This window comes from Panicum hallii, chromosome 7 (genome assembly GCF_002211085.1).
Source record: "Panicum hallii strain FIL2 chromosome 7, PHallii_v3.1, whole genome shotgun sequence".
NCBI lineage: Eukaryota > Viridiplantae > Streptophyta > Magnoliopsida > Poales > Poaceae > Panicum > Panicum hallii.
The window spans coordinates 46,543,472-46,558,613 of record NC_038048.1 but is presented as its reverse complement, the minus strand read 5'-3'; the positions used below and the strand labels follow the sequence as shown (position 1 = coordinate 46,558,613).

At 50.5% G+C, this 15,142-nt stretch overlaps 1 protein-coding gene across 1 annotated transcript; it reads left to right on the top strand.

Annotated features, from left to right (window-relative positions):
* Window positions 1-8,165: 8,165 nt before the first annotated feature.
* Window positions 8,166-14,815, top strand: LOC112899969 (auxin response factor 11). The gene is made up of 14 exons (XM_025968644.1): window positions 8,166-8,215; window positions 8,927-9,156; window positions 9,280-9,392; window positions 9,579-9,677; window positions 9,768-9,824; window positions 10,059-10,214; window positions 10,303-10,387; window positions 10,496-10,586; window positions 10,927-11,091; window positions 11,186-11,305; window positions 12,383-12,591; window positions 12,677-14,037; window positions 14,147-14,337; window positions 14,459-14,815. The coding sequence occupies exons 2-14, from the start codon at window positions 9,066-9,068 to the stop codon at window positions 14,565-14,567; spliced, it is 2,847 nt and encodes a 948-aa protein (XP_025824429.1). The 5' UTR covers window positions 8,166-8,215; window positions 8,927-9,065; the 3' UTR covers window positions 14,568-14,815.
* The last annotated feature ends 327 nt before the right edge of the window (window positions 14,816-15,142 follow it).

Genomic DNA, 15,142 nt, shown 5'->3' with positions numbered 1-15,142 from the left:
ATGCTGCGGTGGACTGGGAAGGCAGGACCCGGCACTGACGAAGGCGTCTAGGCCTTTTCCTTTCGCTGAAACTTCTGATCATTGGCCGGGCGAAATCGTGAGCTGCTGCTGACTGATCCGGAGTGGGTTGCGACGAGGAAAATGGACTCAGGCAGGCTACCCAAAGGCCAAAGGGACGTCGAGACGGTTGCAGTTACCAGCTAGTTAGTTAGTTACCGACCGGTAATTCGGGAGAGTCTTTGGTGACGCCGTGACGGGAGTTCGAGAGCGACCCGTGCGTTGCACGGTTGCACCCGGCCCAACGCCGCGCACGACAGGTCCTGGGCACGTGTGTTTCGGCGAAACCACCACTGTTGGGAGAGCGAGCCCGGCCAGTCCACACCAACCGAACGCTTCTGATCAGTCAAACTACTAGCTAATCGCCGCTTCATCTGCCATTGCCCTCTCGGAAGTCTCGCTTCATTCTCGAGCTAGTCAATTGAAGTGGCCGGACCGGACTAGCAAGTTGTTAAATCCTATTGAAAATGCACGAGCGTTCCATACTTTTCAACACAACTATTCATTATACTGTAGTATTTAATCTCTTAAACTCAAGCAGCCTCCTGCTAGAGGGCGATACACTATTTGCACGTTTTAAATTTGCTCTATCTATACTATCTGGGCTCCACACCCATATCAGCATTATCTAGAAAATAAGCAGTATTGGTACACCAGGTGGGGACGTGCGGACTTTGCTAGATCTTCTTATCATCAGGCGCTAAACGTTTTGTTTGAGCGCATTGCTTCTAACCAATCCAACAACTTGGCTTGACTTTGTGTTGTGTATGATTTTTATTGCACAGTTATCAAGACTGACAGCTTGTTAACCGAGCCAGGGAAGTGTTATGGTGATCAAAATCACTCTCTCATCCTGTAAAACTCTCACCCCTCTCTCCTCATAATTACCTTATCATGTCAATAATTTTGTTGATGTGATATAACATTTAATACCTATAAAACTATTTATGAATTCCACTGAGAATGGCTTTATATGAAGCATACGGTCACTTATCTGATCATAAATATTAAAAGTTGTAGATTTATCTTAAAGTTAAAACTTATTATATTTCGCTTGGCCATCAATAGCTAGCTATAAATGTAAATAGTTTTTTAACATAAAGTTGACACTACGTAGTACTCAATTTGTCATGAAAAGTATATTCTCACATCACATATATCTATCATTTAGATTAATGTATTTTTACCGAAAGTCATTGTCAAATCAGCATCTTGTAGACCTAAACCGCTTGTATATTTGTGATCCTAGGGAGAAATTGCTTCGACAAAATGAAATAGAGCATGTCTAATATGGTTTTATTGAAAGTGGTGGTCAAAGTCAGCATCTTATAGACCTAAACTGCTAATATTTGTGATCTTATTAGGGAGTAGTTGCTTCGACAAAATTAATTAGAGGTAGATAAGATGGTGACGCCGCAGTACTCTCCCTAGACATTATTGTACTCCAGTTTGGCTGCGTTATGACGGATTGACGGGGGTAGATGATGGGTAGATGCAGATTAAGCTCCCAGCTGGGAGGTTGGTCTCAATCATTCTAAGCGCACACACCCAAACTTAAAAAAAAAACGTCCTGCATAGGGTAGAAGAGCACGAAGCTTGGCCTTCAATTTTTTTTTCATTCTTGCTTCGTGTCAACCAAGTACTCCTGCTTAAGTCAAATTTTCTTTTCTTTTCTTTTTTTGAAGTGTTCAATCTGCCTCTTCTAAGCCATACTTGGCTAGCACAGTAACACTAACACAGATTAATTTCCCAGCTGAGAGGTTGGTCTCAATCATGCTAAGCACACACCCAAGCTTGAAAAGACCGTGTTGCATGAATGCTTCGTATCAACCAAGTACTCTTGCTTAAGTCAATTTCTTTTCTTTTCTTTTCTTTTTTGAAGTGTTAAATCTGCCTCTTCCAGGCCATCGTTAGCACGGATTGCGGAGGCTACTTGGCTAGCACAGTAACACTAAACACATCGATCGGAAGCTTCCAAATTTTTGACTGAAAGTTGCTGCCACACACACAGTAATCCAAGCACATGCGCATAGTATACGATTAGTGTGAAGGAGAGCGAGCGAGCGAGGTGGGTGAAGGAAGCCCCCGCGTGCGCGCGGCGCATTGAAACTGGGGCGCTGTGGCCCCGGCGATCGCTGATTTGTCAGCCGGAGAATTCAGCGGAGTTGGTTGGCCAGGCGGATTGGTTGGATGACCTAGTAACAGGTTGACGTTGACCCAGCAAGGATGCAGGGACAGGAGCTCACGTCACTTTTGCACGAACGACAATGCAGGAAGGAAATCTTCGTTTGACCTTCAAAATTCTGACAGTGAGGCGTGAAATAGATCGATTGAATAAACATTCCGCTGAACCATTCGCGATTCGCCTCTCGGGTCGTAAAAAATCCGTGTGAACTGGTGACGGGATTACGATTACAGGAATAGTTTGACCAAGCAAACAAGTCCAGGCGAGTGTTTTACCTATCTATTACATGCACCGCCGGATGTTTCCTACGAAGCCGTTGTATCATTGCATATATTCGTTGAAGATAATAATATTTCTGGATAAAATAAAAAGCAGAAATTGTAGATAAAATAAATCGTTTCAAAATACTTTTATCTTATTTTAGAATATTTTATTTTATTATAAAATATTATTATTTTTAATAGATATATGCGATGATACAACAACCAGTCGCGTATGTGAATGCACACCCTCGAATTTGCAGGCTGCCAACAGTGCAGACCAGGGCTCGCTTGCCTCTTCGTGGTTCCAGGAGATGGCGACCTAGTCAATTTGTTGACTGACGATTTCGACTCAAAGGGAAAAAAAATGGCTCAACAACTAGTCATGGAGGCCCGTGTGGCCCAGATTGGGCCGATGCGGTAATATGAGGCTAGAAGGCCCGCGCCTTTGGGCTTCGGCCCTAATACGTACGTTTGTCATTAGCCCTTTTCCCCTTACAACAGAGTTTCATGGGTAGCAGAACTCACAGAACAGATCAGCTTCATTCAACGGCGCCTGCTGACACGAGCCGCCTAGCCTCAACCAGCTAGGCCAGTGATACTCCACGTGGTAGCAGGACGAGACGTACGAGCAGTGACAACGGGCTCACCTCTACGTTGTACTGTACTAGCAGTAGACGCTCTAAGCTGGAGACCACATTTCTACGAACCCATTCAGATTTCGTTCCGATCAGGGTAGTGTGTGTGTGGGAGAGAAGATGAACTGGAGCGGCTAGCAGCCGGTGGCGGCCCTGCAGAGCTAGGGGCGGAAAAAAAGAAGAAGATGTCGCTTGTGAGCGGGAACAGTGTCGTTAGTGACCGCCGGCTGCAGCTGGGCCGCCGCCCCGACGAGCAGGGGGGTCACCACCACGGCAGAGCCCAGGGACGTCCCCAAGCATGATGGCCCTAGAGCCCAGGCGGAGGCGGGCATCGATGGGTGGTGTACGCAGGCGCGCGCGTGCTCCTCGGCCCCCGCGCCCGGATCCGACCAATGGACCGATCATTCCATTTCCCTTTCCTCCCCTCGCCGCGGCAGGCGCGCTCGCAGCGCATGGCCATGGCATCGCCGGTCGCATGTGGCGACAGCCCTGCACGCGCCCCACCCCCAAGCAAGCCCCCATGGGAGAAAGGGCGCGACGCGTCGTCAAAGAAAGTCGCCGCTCTTTTTACACCCGCCGCCCTTCCGCTCCGCTGCTCTCCGCTTGGCTTGGCCGTCCGTTCCCTTTGCTTTTGCTTTGCTTTCTGCTTTCTCCCATTTGCTTCCAGTTCCACCAGGACCCGTACGCAGTGCGCTCGACGCCGTATGGCACCGTAGTCTCTAACAAATGGTAGGACCAGCCACAGAAGGCTGTTGTGTTAATGAGGCGCCTGTCAAATCCGATCTGAGCATCAACGCAAAGCCGGCCCCCTCCTGCCGCGTCTAATCATGTGCGAGATTCCAAGGATTCCCTGGGCTGCGGCCTGCCGGCGCGGCGCGTCTTTCCGGGTGACAAAATGGTTGGAGCTCATCAGCGCGCTTGGGGGCCTAAAGCTCATCATTAGCGCCGGTGATACGCCCGGGGAGAATGTGCCCCCATGCCGCGGCGGCTGACAGTTCTCTTCTCTATGTAAAAGTGCTAGATTCTCCGGGGTAGTGTTTGCGCACGTAACAGAACGTGGAACAGTAGTGGTTCAGGCAACGGCAATGCCTTGTCGCAATGTACTTCGTTATTCTCCGATCCTCTTTGTACATGCGGCTCTTGAGCACTGAAGCTGGCACGCCCGTTCCGCAAAGTGCTAGGCGCTGTGTTGACAGACAGACGACGACTTTGTGGTGCTAGCGGCACTAGGCCTAGGCCGCAGTTTGAGGCTTACCAAAGTTGCTACCGTGGCATGCTTCTTTTTGACGACGACATGGACGGGTGCAGTGGAACAAGACGCGAACGAAAAGGCGGGTAGCCGCTGCCTCTCCCTCACCATGCATCGATCACGCACGCGCCGCCACTGTAGGTGCCAGCTGAGCGGAGAGCTTCATTCACTCCACGGAAACGCATGCATGCCATGCATCACGACATGACCAGCGTGCTGCATGCGCCCAGTCCTACGAACAGTAGTGCCCAGCCCACACTGCACACACCACAGGTGCTCAGAAAATTTAAATCCCACCATGTCATTCTTCTACGAACAAGCAAAAACTGAAAGGAAAAAAAAGGTTTTTAGAAGCTCAATGGAACAGAACGTGCTAATTACACGGTTAGCAACCAAGACACTCGCAATGTGCTTACGGTGCCACGGCGCGGTCAGTACATGTACAATTGTCCATGAGCAGTTGGGCGCCATGCGGCGCACTGTTTTGGTCTTGGGCGGAGTCCGAGGCGTGGAGAAAAAGAAAGGGCCCCGTTTGTATGATTACAGGGGAGGGAGCCTGCCTGCCTTGCTCTGCTTTTGATTCCCCTTGCCCGTGACGTCATGTGACACGTCCTGTCCCCCGTCGTGGGTCGCCCCGCCACGACATTCCCGGGATTCTGCCCCCCGCCGCGCCATCCGCCCCGGGCCCACCCCCTGCTTCCGCTCCCTCCTCCCCTCGTCGTCGCGTCCCGTCCAGTCTCTTCTCGTCTCCCCTCCGGTCGCTGCGACCGTGCCGAGCGCGGCAGCGCCGGGAGCTGCTGCCATCTCTGGTGCCTGCCGGCCAGCGACGTCCACGGCCAAATTGAGCTACGGCAAGGCAAAGCAAGCAGCGAGAGCACCTGAGAAACCGTCAGCCCGGCTCTGACCGGACCGGCCGTGGTGCTCGTTTCCATCCTCGGCGGCGGCGCCGTCCCAAAAGGCGCAGGCCGCTCTGGCTCCATTCGCGGCGGCGGCCGAGGACGCTTGGAGCCGCTCGCGCGGGAGCATGCATGCCTCATGGCTGGAAGCGTTCGCGGCAGTCGAGCGAGCCGGGGCGCTGCGCTGCGTCCGGCCGGCCTCCGTCGTGTTGTCAAATTGCCTGGAAAAACCTGTCCGCGTACAGGAGGCGTCGTCGTCACGCTCTGTCGCGTCGCGGCCGCGGTGACGCGCAACGCGACGGGCGCGCCGCGGCGCAGCGCTGGGTGGCGGTGGCGCTACGCGTCGCGCGTCCGTGTGCGGAGGGGAGGACAGGAGTACAGAGTACTCGTCGGACCGAAGCAAGAGCAGAGCTTGCGAGCTGCGACTGTGAGCTCGAGCTTCCCGCCCGAGACAAGGCGCCGCCGCCGAGGGAACGTAATCGGATTCGTTCTGCCCCGAGGCGGCCGGCGACGACGACGGACTCGTCAGCGGCGTCGTGTCTGCCTCTGTTTTTCTTTTGTCTTGCCTGCGCTTGGATTGTTGGACGTCGCATGGATAGACGAACAGGCAAGGGATCAGTAGTCCAGCACTACTATACAACAAGGTTTGAGACGGCATGCAAGATTCCAAGAGCACACCAAGTTTTGGAATGGCTCGTCAGTAAAAGCAGACACTTCATACTAGTATGGCTACAAAGAGAAAAGGGATACTCCTACAAAGAAATCCTCCATTTCCATGGCGGGCGAGTCCAGCAACTGTTGAAGGAGACCACCAGTTTTCACGGGTGGTGTAGTAGTTTGAGATCAAAGCCGGCGCCATGGTTGGTCGGTCGTCGGCCTGCAATGGAAGAAGCTACACGATTGCTACCGCATCCATACGGCCAAACCAAACCAGAGGAATATTGATGATTGCAGCGATCGACTGCGTCCTCTGCTCTTTTTAGATGGAAGTGTGGGCTAGATTGGTGGTCTTGCTACTAGCCTTGTCAACTCTTGTTTTTTCTGCACACGCATAAAGGCGAAAAGGGGCGCGGCACCGTTGAAAACGCACTCGAGAGGCACGCTACACTGGTGACGCATGCCAAGACACCGGGGCCGTACAGGGTGCGTGCCCAAGTCAAAAAGGCGTTGAACAATGAGTTCTTATCTGATGTTCGTTTCTTTAACTGACGAAATTCGAAGGCAGGTAGGTAGAGCTGCATTTCGAAGGTGAACTAAAATTCAGGCTTTGCATTGCTAAGCTAGAGGCACTGCCCTTCGGCTTGCAACAGACGTGTATGAACCGTTCGGTAGGGATCGTGCAAACGTTTCTGTCTAGAGAGGAACAGTTACAGGAAACTGATTCTGGGCATTGGCGTTGCTCCTTCCGGCGAGACGAGGTCAGCAGCGGCGCAGGGGGCCAACCACGTACCGCGATGATGCGCTTGATTCCTCATGTTGATCCTCCTGGGAATGAACAATGAAGTAGGGAGGTGAAAAAAGTGACTTTTTATCGTCGACAGCGAAAAGAGACGGCATCCTCTCTTCACACCGGCGAATCTCATCATGGTCGGGGTCGTGTGTGCGGTTTGGACTTTCGAGGCCAAGGATGGCAGTAGACTAGTAGAGCGTACGAGTAGACGTCTCGATGGATACACTACTGTACGAGGTGACATCTACGTACAATGCGCATGCGTGGCCACGCCGTGCATACGCCTGCTGCCTGCTGCCTGCTGCCCGGCGACGCACGTACGACGCGACGTCGATCGGCACGGCGTGCGCGTCACCGGACAGTGCTGGCCTCCGCCCGGCTGGTCTCCGGTCGTCTTCTGCTGACGATCAGCTCCCATCGGTCGCGGCGCCGTTCGAGGCGAGGCGAACCAACCCAGCACGGCGGGCAACCCCGTCTGGTACGAGTCGCGCTGCCGTGTCGTGCGCCGCTGGCCCTGCGCCGAGGCTGCGACCCTCGCCGTGCGCACACGTACACGATGGCGGTAGCGACTAGCGAGCGGGTGGCCGCGCGCGTCGCGTCGGCTGACCGGGATCCATCGACCTAGGCGGATCCACGCGCTCCCGTCTGTCCTCCGTCGCATCCACGCCCACCCCACCGCGCGACGCGACTGCACGGGAGAGGAGGCCGGGTACATGCATGGCGTGGCGTGGCGTGGGCGTGGCGCGTCGCGTCGCGCTTGGCAGCACGCGTAGGCACGCCGTACGCGCACTGCTCCGCTGCTGCCTGTGGCTGTGCCAGCCGATCGCCGGCTGCTGACATGTGGGGATCAAGAGGGAGGGAGAGGGACTGAGAGGCAGAGGCAGGCAGGCAGGCAGCAACGCATGCATGCCCGCGCAAATTCGGCATCATGGCTTCCGCCCTCGAAAGGTCGGCATCTTTCGCCCAAAGCCGCAGCAGCGGTCACCACTTGAGCCGCAGTCATCACAGCGAGGGCGCGAGCAAAAGCCGAGCGGCTACCACAGGAGGAAAAGGAACAAGGGGAGGACTGAGGAGCCACCCCACCCCTCGCCGTATGATATCATTGGCAGCTACGGCCCTACGCCACGCCACACGCACCGGACACGCCGCCTCGCTGCCGCTGCTGCTTCAACTGTTCATACAACGCCACCACCACCGCCGCCCACCTCCTCGCGTGCTCCCCGGCGTGCCACGGCCTCGCCCATCTCTCCCTCCCCCGCCCGCTTTGCTGCCTTTATCAGAGGTCCTCCCGGCCCCTGGCGTCGCGCGCTTGGCACTTGGTGTCGTGCTCTGCCTCTGCTCTGCTCCTCTCCTCCCGACCTTATTTATCAGACCAACGAGCCCCGGGGCTTCGCTGGCTCGGCTCGGCCGCCTTCTCCGGACCAGACTTTCTCGCCGCGCTCTCGCCTCTCGGGGAGAGGAGGCACAGACAAAAGCCAAGGTGGGTTCCGTGTGTTGTTGTCATTGCTCTTGTTGCCTTGCCTTGTCTCACTCTGCTCCTCTTGCCTCCCGTTTGGTCCTCCACTTGCCTCGCCTGTTCCGGGATGGAGCCCGTCTTCTTTTTTCCACGCTTTGTTCGTTTCCAACTTGACGGACGGATACGTTACGTTCGCTTGTGATTTCACGCTCTGCTCTTCCGTCCAGCCCGCCATTGCCGTTCCTGAAGCCGTTTGGGCTTGCTTGCCCGGCCGTTCACTTGTGATTTCTCGGAAAAAAAGAAAGAGAAGAAAGGCCATGCCTGACGCCGTTGCAGGTTCGCCACGCCAGGACTCGCAGCATCAGGACCCGGGCGCCAAGTTGCACGCGCTTGGTCGAGTTCATGTTCATGTTCATTTGCTGACCCTGACCGAGATTCTTTGCGGCCGGGCCATTTTTTCTCTGCGCGTAGGCCCCTAGCCCTGCCGGGCTTTACTCCTACTGCCTCGTAGGAGGCATGCGCTGCGTGGCGTGAGGACACAAAAGCCGCCTGCTTTCTTGGGAAAGGCGGGGTCGTGTTTAGCCATGGGGACCCAGCCCCAGCTTAGCTTCCTACTACGAATGCATTTGCTTTGGGGCCATCTTCTTCACCTGGCCTTTTACTCCTCTCCTCTTTGCCTGCTGCTCGCCAACAGCTTGCCTTTGAGTAACACCCTCTTCCTATCCTCTCTCACAGTGGCATGCAGGCATTCTGATTCCTGAGTTTGAGCTACCAATGGCCAAGTGCGCATAAGCTGGGAACCGAGCATTCGTCGCTAGAGCTTGGCATCAAGGAAGCCTCGGTTTTTCAGCTCCGGGTTGGGGGGCTTCCGGAGATGGCGTCCTCGCAGGAGAAGGCCACGTCGGGTGTCCTGCGGAACGCGGCGGCGTTGCTCGACGAAATGCAGCTCATGGGAGAGGCGCAGGGTGAGTGTTTCAGATACCACTGCTGCTGCAGGCTGCAGCAGCTTAATTACTCATGCAGAATTTCGCGCTAGTCCGTCGCATTTAGGTGTGATGCGAGTGTTCTTCTCTTATTGCTTCCGTCAGGTGCAAAGAAGGTGATCAACTCCGAGCTCTGGCACGCCTGTGCCGGGCCGCTGGTGTGCTTGCCGCAGCGGGGCAGCCTCGTCTACTACTTCCCCCAGGGGCACAGTGAGCAGGTTCGGATGGATTCTGAATATTCTGTTCCGTTAATGTCACCTTCATACAGTGCCTGCAAATGTTCCTGCAATGTATTATTGACTTTGTTTGGTTGAGTTCCTTCACCTGTCCATGGAATGCTTGCTCATTAGCATAACTACAGACATGCTCTTCGAACTATTGATGGTGAAGCTGTTCCTGTGCAGGTTGCGGCTACCACTAAGAAGGTACCGAATTCACGCATCCCGAACTACCCGAGCCTCCCGTCTCAGCTGCTATGTCAAGTCCACAACATTACTTTGCATGTGAGTGTAGATGATAATTCAGGTTGCGTGTTTGGATTGCCCGATGTGTATTCCTCAAACAATCAATGCTTCAACCTTTGACTTGCACAGGCTGACAAGGAAACTGATGAGATTTATGCTCAGATGACCCTTCAACCAGTGCACTCGGTAAGTGAATGATGTTGCCTTGATGCACTGCGTGTGAGTTTTAGGGTTTGGCTTTGACATAAGTAAGTAATCTTGAGATTTTTCAAACAAAAAGCGCAGACCAAAATTTCTCTTTGATAGCTACCAAAGAAATGCATGCACTGCTTTCAGAAAGCACCAGTAACTATAGGAAATGGAATTACTGAAGAAATACAGAAGCTGATGACCACCCTTTATTCATGATGTCCATTTCAGGAAACTGACGTTTTCCCAATTCCAACTCTTGGTGCTTACACCAAAAGCAAGCATCCCACAGAATATTTCTGCAAAAATTTGACGGCAAGTGATACAAGTACACATGGTGGTTTCTCAGTGCCACGCAGGGCTGCAGAGAAGCTGTTCCCACAACTTGTATGAACCTTTTCTCCACATTCCACTTATTTGGTTGATCTTTTTTCCCCAATCTCTTCAGCTCATGGCTATGTTATGGATCCCCCAGGATTACTCAATGCAGCCTCCTAATCAAGAACTTATTGTTCGAGATTTGCATGATAACCTGTGGACATTTCGTCACATTTATCGTGGTAGGGTCGGCCACTGTTTGACTTGGTTTTCTTAGTTCATGGATGAAAAGTGCAGGTTACCTTTGGTCCCTACTTTCTAAAACTTTTTTATCTTGATGTTCCTTACAGGGCAGCCAAAGAGACACCTTCTAACAACTGGATGGAGTCTTTTTGTTGGGGCCAAACGGCTCAAAGCAGGAGATTCTGTCTTATTTATCAGGTATACATTTTAACTGAACAACTTGTAAGAAAAGGCATATGGGAAGATTTTATATAAATGCGATCTGTAATGAAGGAAACACCTTGTGCATTGGTTTGTTACTTTGCTGCCTTCCCTAGTAGTTGGTCACCAATGTACATATTAAACTTCCAGAGTTTTCAAGGTTTTTGCTGCCGTTGCTCAACTCAAGTGATATATGTGCCAGTTTTTGCCAATGCTAACAACGAAAGCAACCACTATCGCGCTATGCCTCTGAATTAGCTTTGCATGTTGTAATCTGCCACACAATAAACTTTCTACAATGTGAATTCATCAGTGAGAAAAAAATATGATGGTGCAGGGATGAGAAGTCACAACTCCTTGTGGGTGTTAGACGGGCCACCCGACAACAACCGCCTTTGTCATCATCTGTCCTGTCTACCGACAGTATGCACATAGGTGTTCTTGCTGCTGCGGCTCATGCCGCATCAAGTGGTGGCTCATTTACTATCTACTACAATCCTCGGTATGTAATTTATCTAGCCGTTTTAGTTTTTACCTGTTATTTACTATGCTTTTCTGTAGGCCATTTACATACATTATTCTTCAAATCTCTTTAGGACAAGTCCGTCGCCATTTGTAATTCCTCTTACAAGGTACAATAAGGCCACATATATGCAGCCATCAGTTGGAATGAGGTTTGCAATGATGTTTGAGACAGAGGAGTCAAGCAAGCGCAGGTTTGTATCTGCACTTTGTATGCATGTAGCAGTTTTCTAGCTCCAATTCTATGGTCTGAACTTTATTGCTCTCATCTGAAATTGGTGTGTAGTTGTCAACTGTCAAGGGTGAACAAACATGCTTTTTTAAGTCTCAAAAATGAAATATTACAGGAAAAGTTCCTCATCCTTTTTTTACAAAAAAAATTATTAATCTTACACGCATCCTCTAAAAATATGATTTTAGATTGACTATAACATACTATGCCATTTAAGCTATAAATTGTAGAATCATATTTCAGTTTATTGTGTGGTCAATACCTCTGTGCCATGACAACAACAACAACTTAGCCTTTTGTCCCAAGCAAGTTGGGGTAGGCTAGAAATGAAACCCACAGAAAACAAGAATAAGAAACATAAAAAAGGCACAAGACAAAGGAAGAGTTAGGGGTTAAACAAAAAGTAACAAAGGTCACGGTTCAGGTACGTTAATTGCTAATCTCCAAGCGGTCCTATCCATAGTTAATTCCTTAGCGATATTCCACTCCTTAAGGTCTCTCTTAACCGTCTCGTCCCAAGTTAGTCTAGGTCTACCTCTACCTCTCTTTATATTATCGCCCCGCTTTAAAACTCCACTACGCACCGGCGCCTCGGGAGGCATCCGTTGTACATGTCCAAACCATCTCAACCGATGTTGAATCAACTTCTTCTCGATAGGTGCCACCCCGACCCTACCTCGAATCTCTTCGTTCCGGACTCTATCCCTTCTTGTATGCCCGCAGAACCAACGCAGCATACGCATCTCTGCTACACTCAGTTGCTGGACATGCCGCCTTTTTGTAGGCCAACATTCAGTGCCGTATAGCATCGGCGGGTGAATCGCTGTCCTATAGAACTTACCTTTTAGCCTCTGTGGCACCTTCTTGTCACAGAGGACGCCAGAAGCCTGCCGCCACTTCAACCAACCGGTTGAAATTCTATGCCTAACATCTTCATCAATGTCTCCATCTTTCTTAAGCATTGATCCTAGATACCGAAAAGCATTGATCAATGACTCTGTGCCATGACAATTTCAAATAAAATTGCTCTATATTGCAGATGCACCGGTACAATTGTGGGAATTAGCGACTATGATCCGATGCGATGGCCGAACTCAAAATGGCGTAACTTGCAGGTAGAATGGGATGAACATGGGTATGGAGAAAGATCTGAAAGAGTTAGCCTATGGGATATTGAAACCCCAGAAAACTCTCTGGTTTTCTCTTCTCCATTGAATTCGAAGCGGCAATGTCTTCCTAGTTATGGAGGTACATATCTTCTCTACCATTATCCAGGTTTTCATTCTTTAAGATCAAGAAGCAAGCTGAAGCAATCTTACTTTTCCATTCGCAGTTCCTGGGCTACAAATTGGATCTGTAAATATGTCATCAATTCCAAGGGCACAAGCAAATCCTTTTGGTAACTTGCAACACATGCCAGGGATCGGCTCAGAGTTGGCTTTGATGCTTCTGAATCAATCTGGCCAGAACCTCGGAAGTCCGCTTGCTTGTCAGCAATCCTCATTCTCTAGTATTATTCAAAATGTTAAGCATGGCTATATCCCTCCATCAACATTTGGTTCTTCCACTGGTTCAGTAAAGCAAGAAAACATGCTCTCAAATGAAGCCCAACAGCAGTTGAATGCACCTAATATTGAGAAAGATGATCAAGTAAGCTGTGAAGTTCAGCCAAGTATTGATTCAATTTCTGTGCAGGAGCTAAATGTTAAAGCAAGAGGGCCCAGAAACACAGATTCATACTCAAGTCAAAGTATTTCGGATCAAAACAGCAAGGGTGAGCCTAGAACTAAAACTCGAAGGAGCAAGAAGGGCTTGTCTCACAAATCCATTTCAGATAAATCTGAGCTTTCTTCAGTGCCTTCTCAGATTTATGATAACAAGCGGCATGGTTCAGAACCAAAATTGGTTGATTGTGAAGCCGAACAAGTTAACTGTGGAGATAATGAAGATTCATCCGGTGCACTTACTCGAGGTGGTTTTGCTGGAGAGCCGCAAGTTCAGCAGGTTGAACAACATGAACTACTGTCACCACCAAAGCTGGAATCGTCCAAATCACCTGATGGAGGGAAGTCAGTCAGCTCATTTCCAAACCAAGGGTGTTCTCCACAGTTCTTTGAGGGTCTGGATTGGGTAATTCAGCCTTCCTATTACCAGGACTCCAATGGCATTCATTCAGTTAGCGGATCAGAGAACATTTTGAATCAATCTACAGATATAACTTCTGCTATAAATGCTGATACCATGGAGGCATTTCAGACCTCTTGCCTTTCAGAGTGCTTTCCCAATTCAGTTCAAGAGTTTATCAGCAGTCCAGATCTGAATTCACTAACATTTATGTCGCATGACATGCAACATTTCGAAGGTCAACATGAGGTGAACAACCTGCCAAGCACATCCAACTCATATGTGCAAATGAGTTACTCAGAGGAAAGCGGAAATCAGAGTGCATCGTTAAGTGGCCTGCACATGGAAGCTATCCATATAAACAGCTCATGCTCTGAACCAGTGGCAACTGGGAGCTTTGATACAGGAATGTTCTCAAAGTTGCCAGATTTAAGAGAATCCCAAGTATTGCCTCTGCAAGAGATCCATAACAGTTCCATGGGAACCCCTTCCTGCAGTATGGATGCAGCCGAGTACAGCATTGATCGGAGTGCGAAGCCGATGAGACCACCTGTCCGTACATATACAAAGGTACACCAAAAAGATTTCTAAAAACGAATAATCGTTTTAGTACTTTCAGATATCGAATGTGACATACTATTTCTTTTTGCTTATGCTATCTTGATTTCCATGCTAACAGGTCCAAAAGCTGGGATCAGTTGGAAGATCTATTGATGTTACACGATATAGAGATTACCATGAGTTGAGGTCAGCCATCGCGTGCATGTTTGGACTCCAGGGGAAATTGGAACATCCTGGCAGTTCAGACTGGAAGCTTGTGTATGTTGACTACGAGAACGATGTTCTTCTCGTTGGAGACGATCCATGGGAGTAAGTATACACGCTTATTTGCGTCGTAATGTATGCATTGAACTGTACCCTGCACAATGTGTTTCATGAGTCATGACCACAGCAACTCAGCTCATTCTAAGGTGCTTCTACATCTTCGCAGGGAATTCATCAACTGTGTCAGATGCATCCGGATTTTATCGCCTTCAGAAGTACAGCAGATGAGCGAGAATGGCGTGCACGTCTTGAATGATTGCATCCAAATAGCTTAGTAAGAACTGCTCTGCAGCCTGCACAAGCACAATGTAACACTGCAACGCGAGAAATGAGTGCCTCAGTAGCATAGTTGTGCTGTAAATAAAAGATATGCGCATCGAGTTCTCTGGATGTTTTATTTCTTTTCTAGCATGAGAAGAGACAACTTGTTACGAAGAAGAAACGGGTTGTTCCTGTAATGATCGAGTTACCAACATACCATAGACGTAGGAGCAGACTGAATGGCTAATAGCATGTTTGACAACGTGTTCAATCTCCATTCTCCTACGAGGTTGTATGGGCCGCCTCGGGTGTGGCGAGGCGGGAGAGGATCTCGAACAGGAGACCGCTGATGAAGTCCTTGCCACGGGCGGTTGGTTGGCGGTCCCTCGCTGGTTGGCGTCTGCCGCGGCGCCGGCGCGTGGCTCTCCGGGGGGTTCTGCTTGCGCGCTTTCCGCTCAGCAGCCCAGCTCTCCGTCCAGCCCATTAGCAAAACCCACTACACCGCACAACACCTTTGCTAACGCAGTGTGCGCTGGTGTACCGTACGCGAAGATCAACCCCACCTTGTGTCGCAGACTGGCACCGCGGC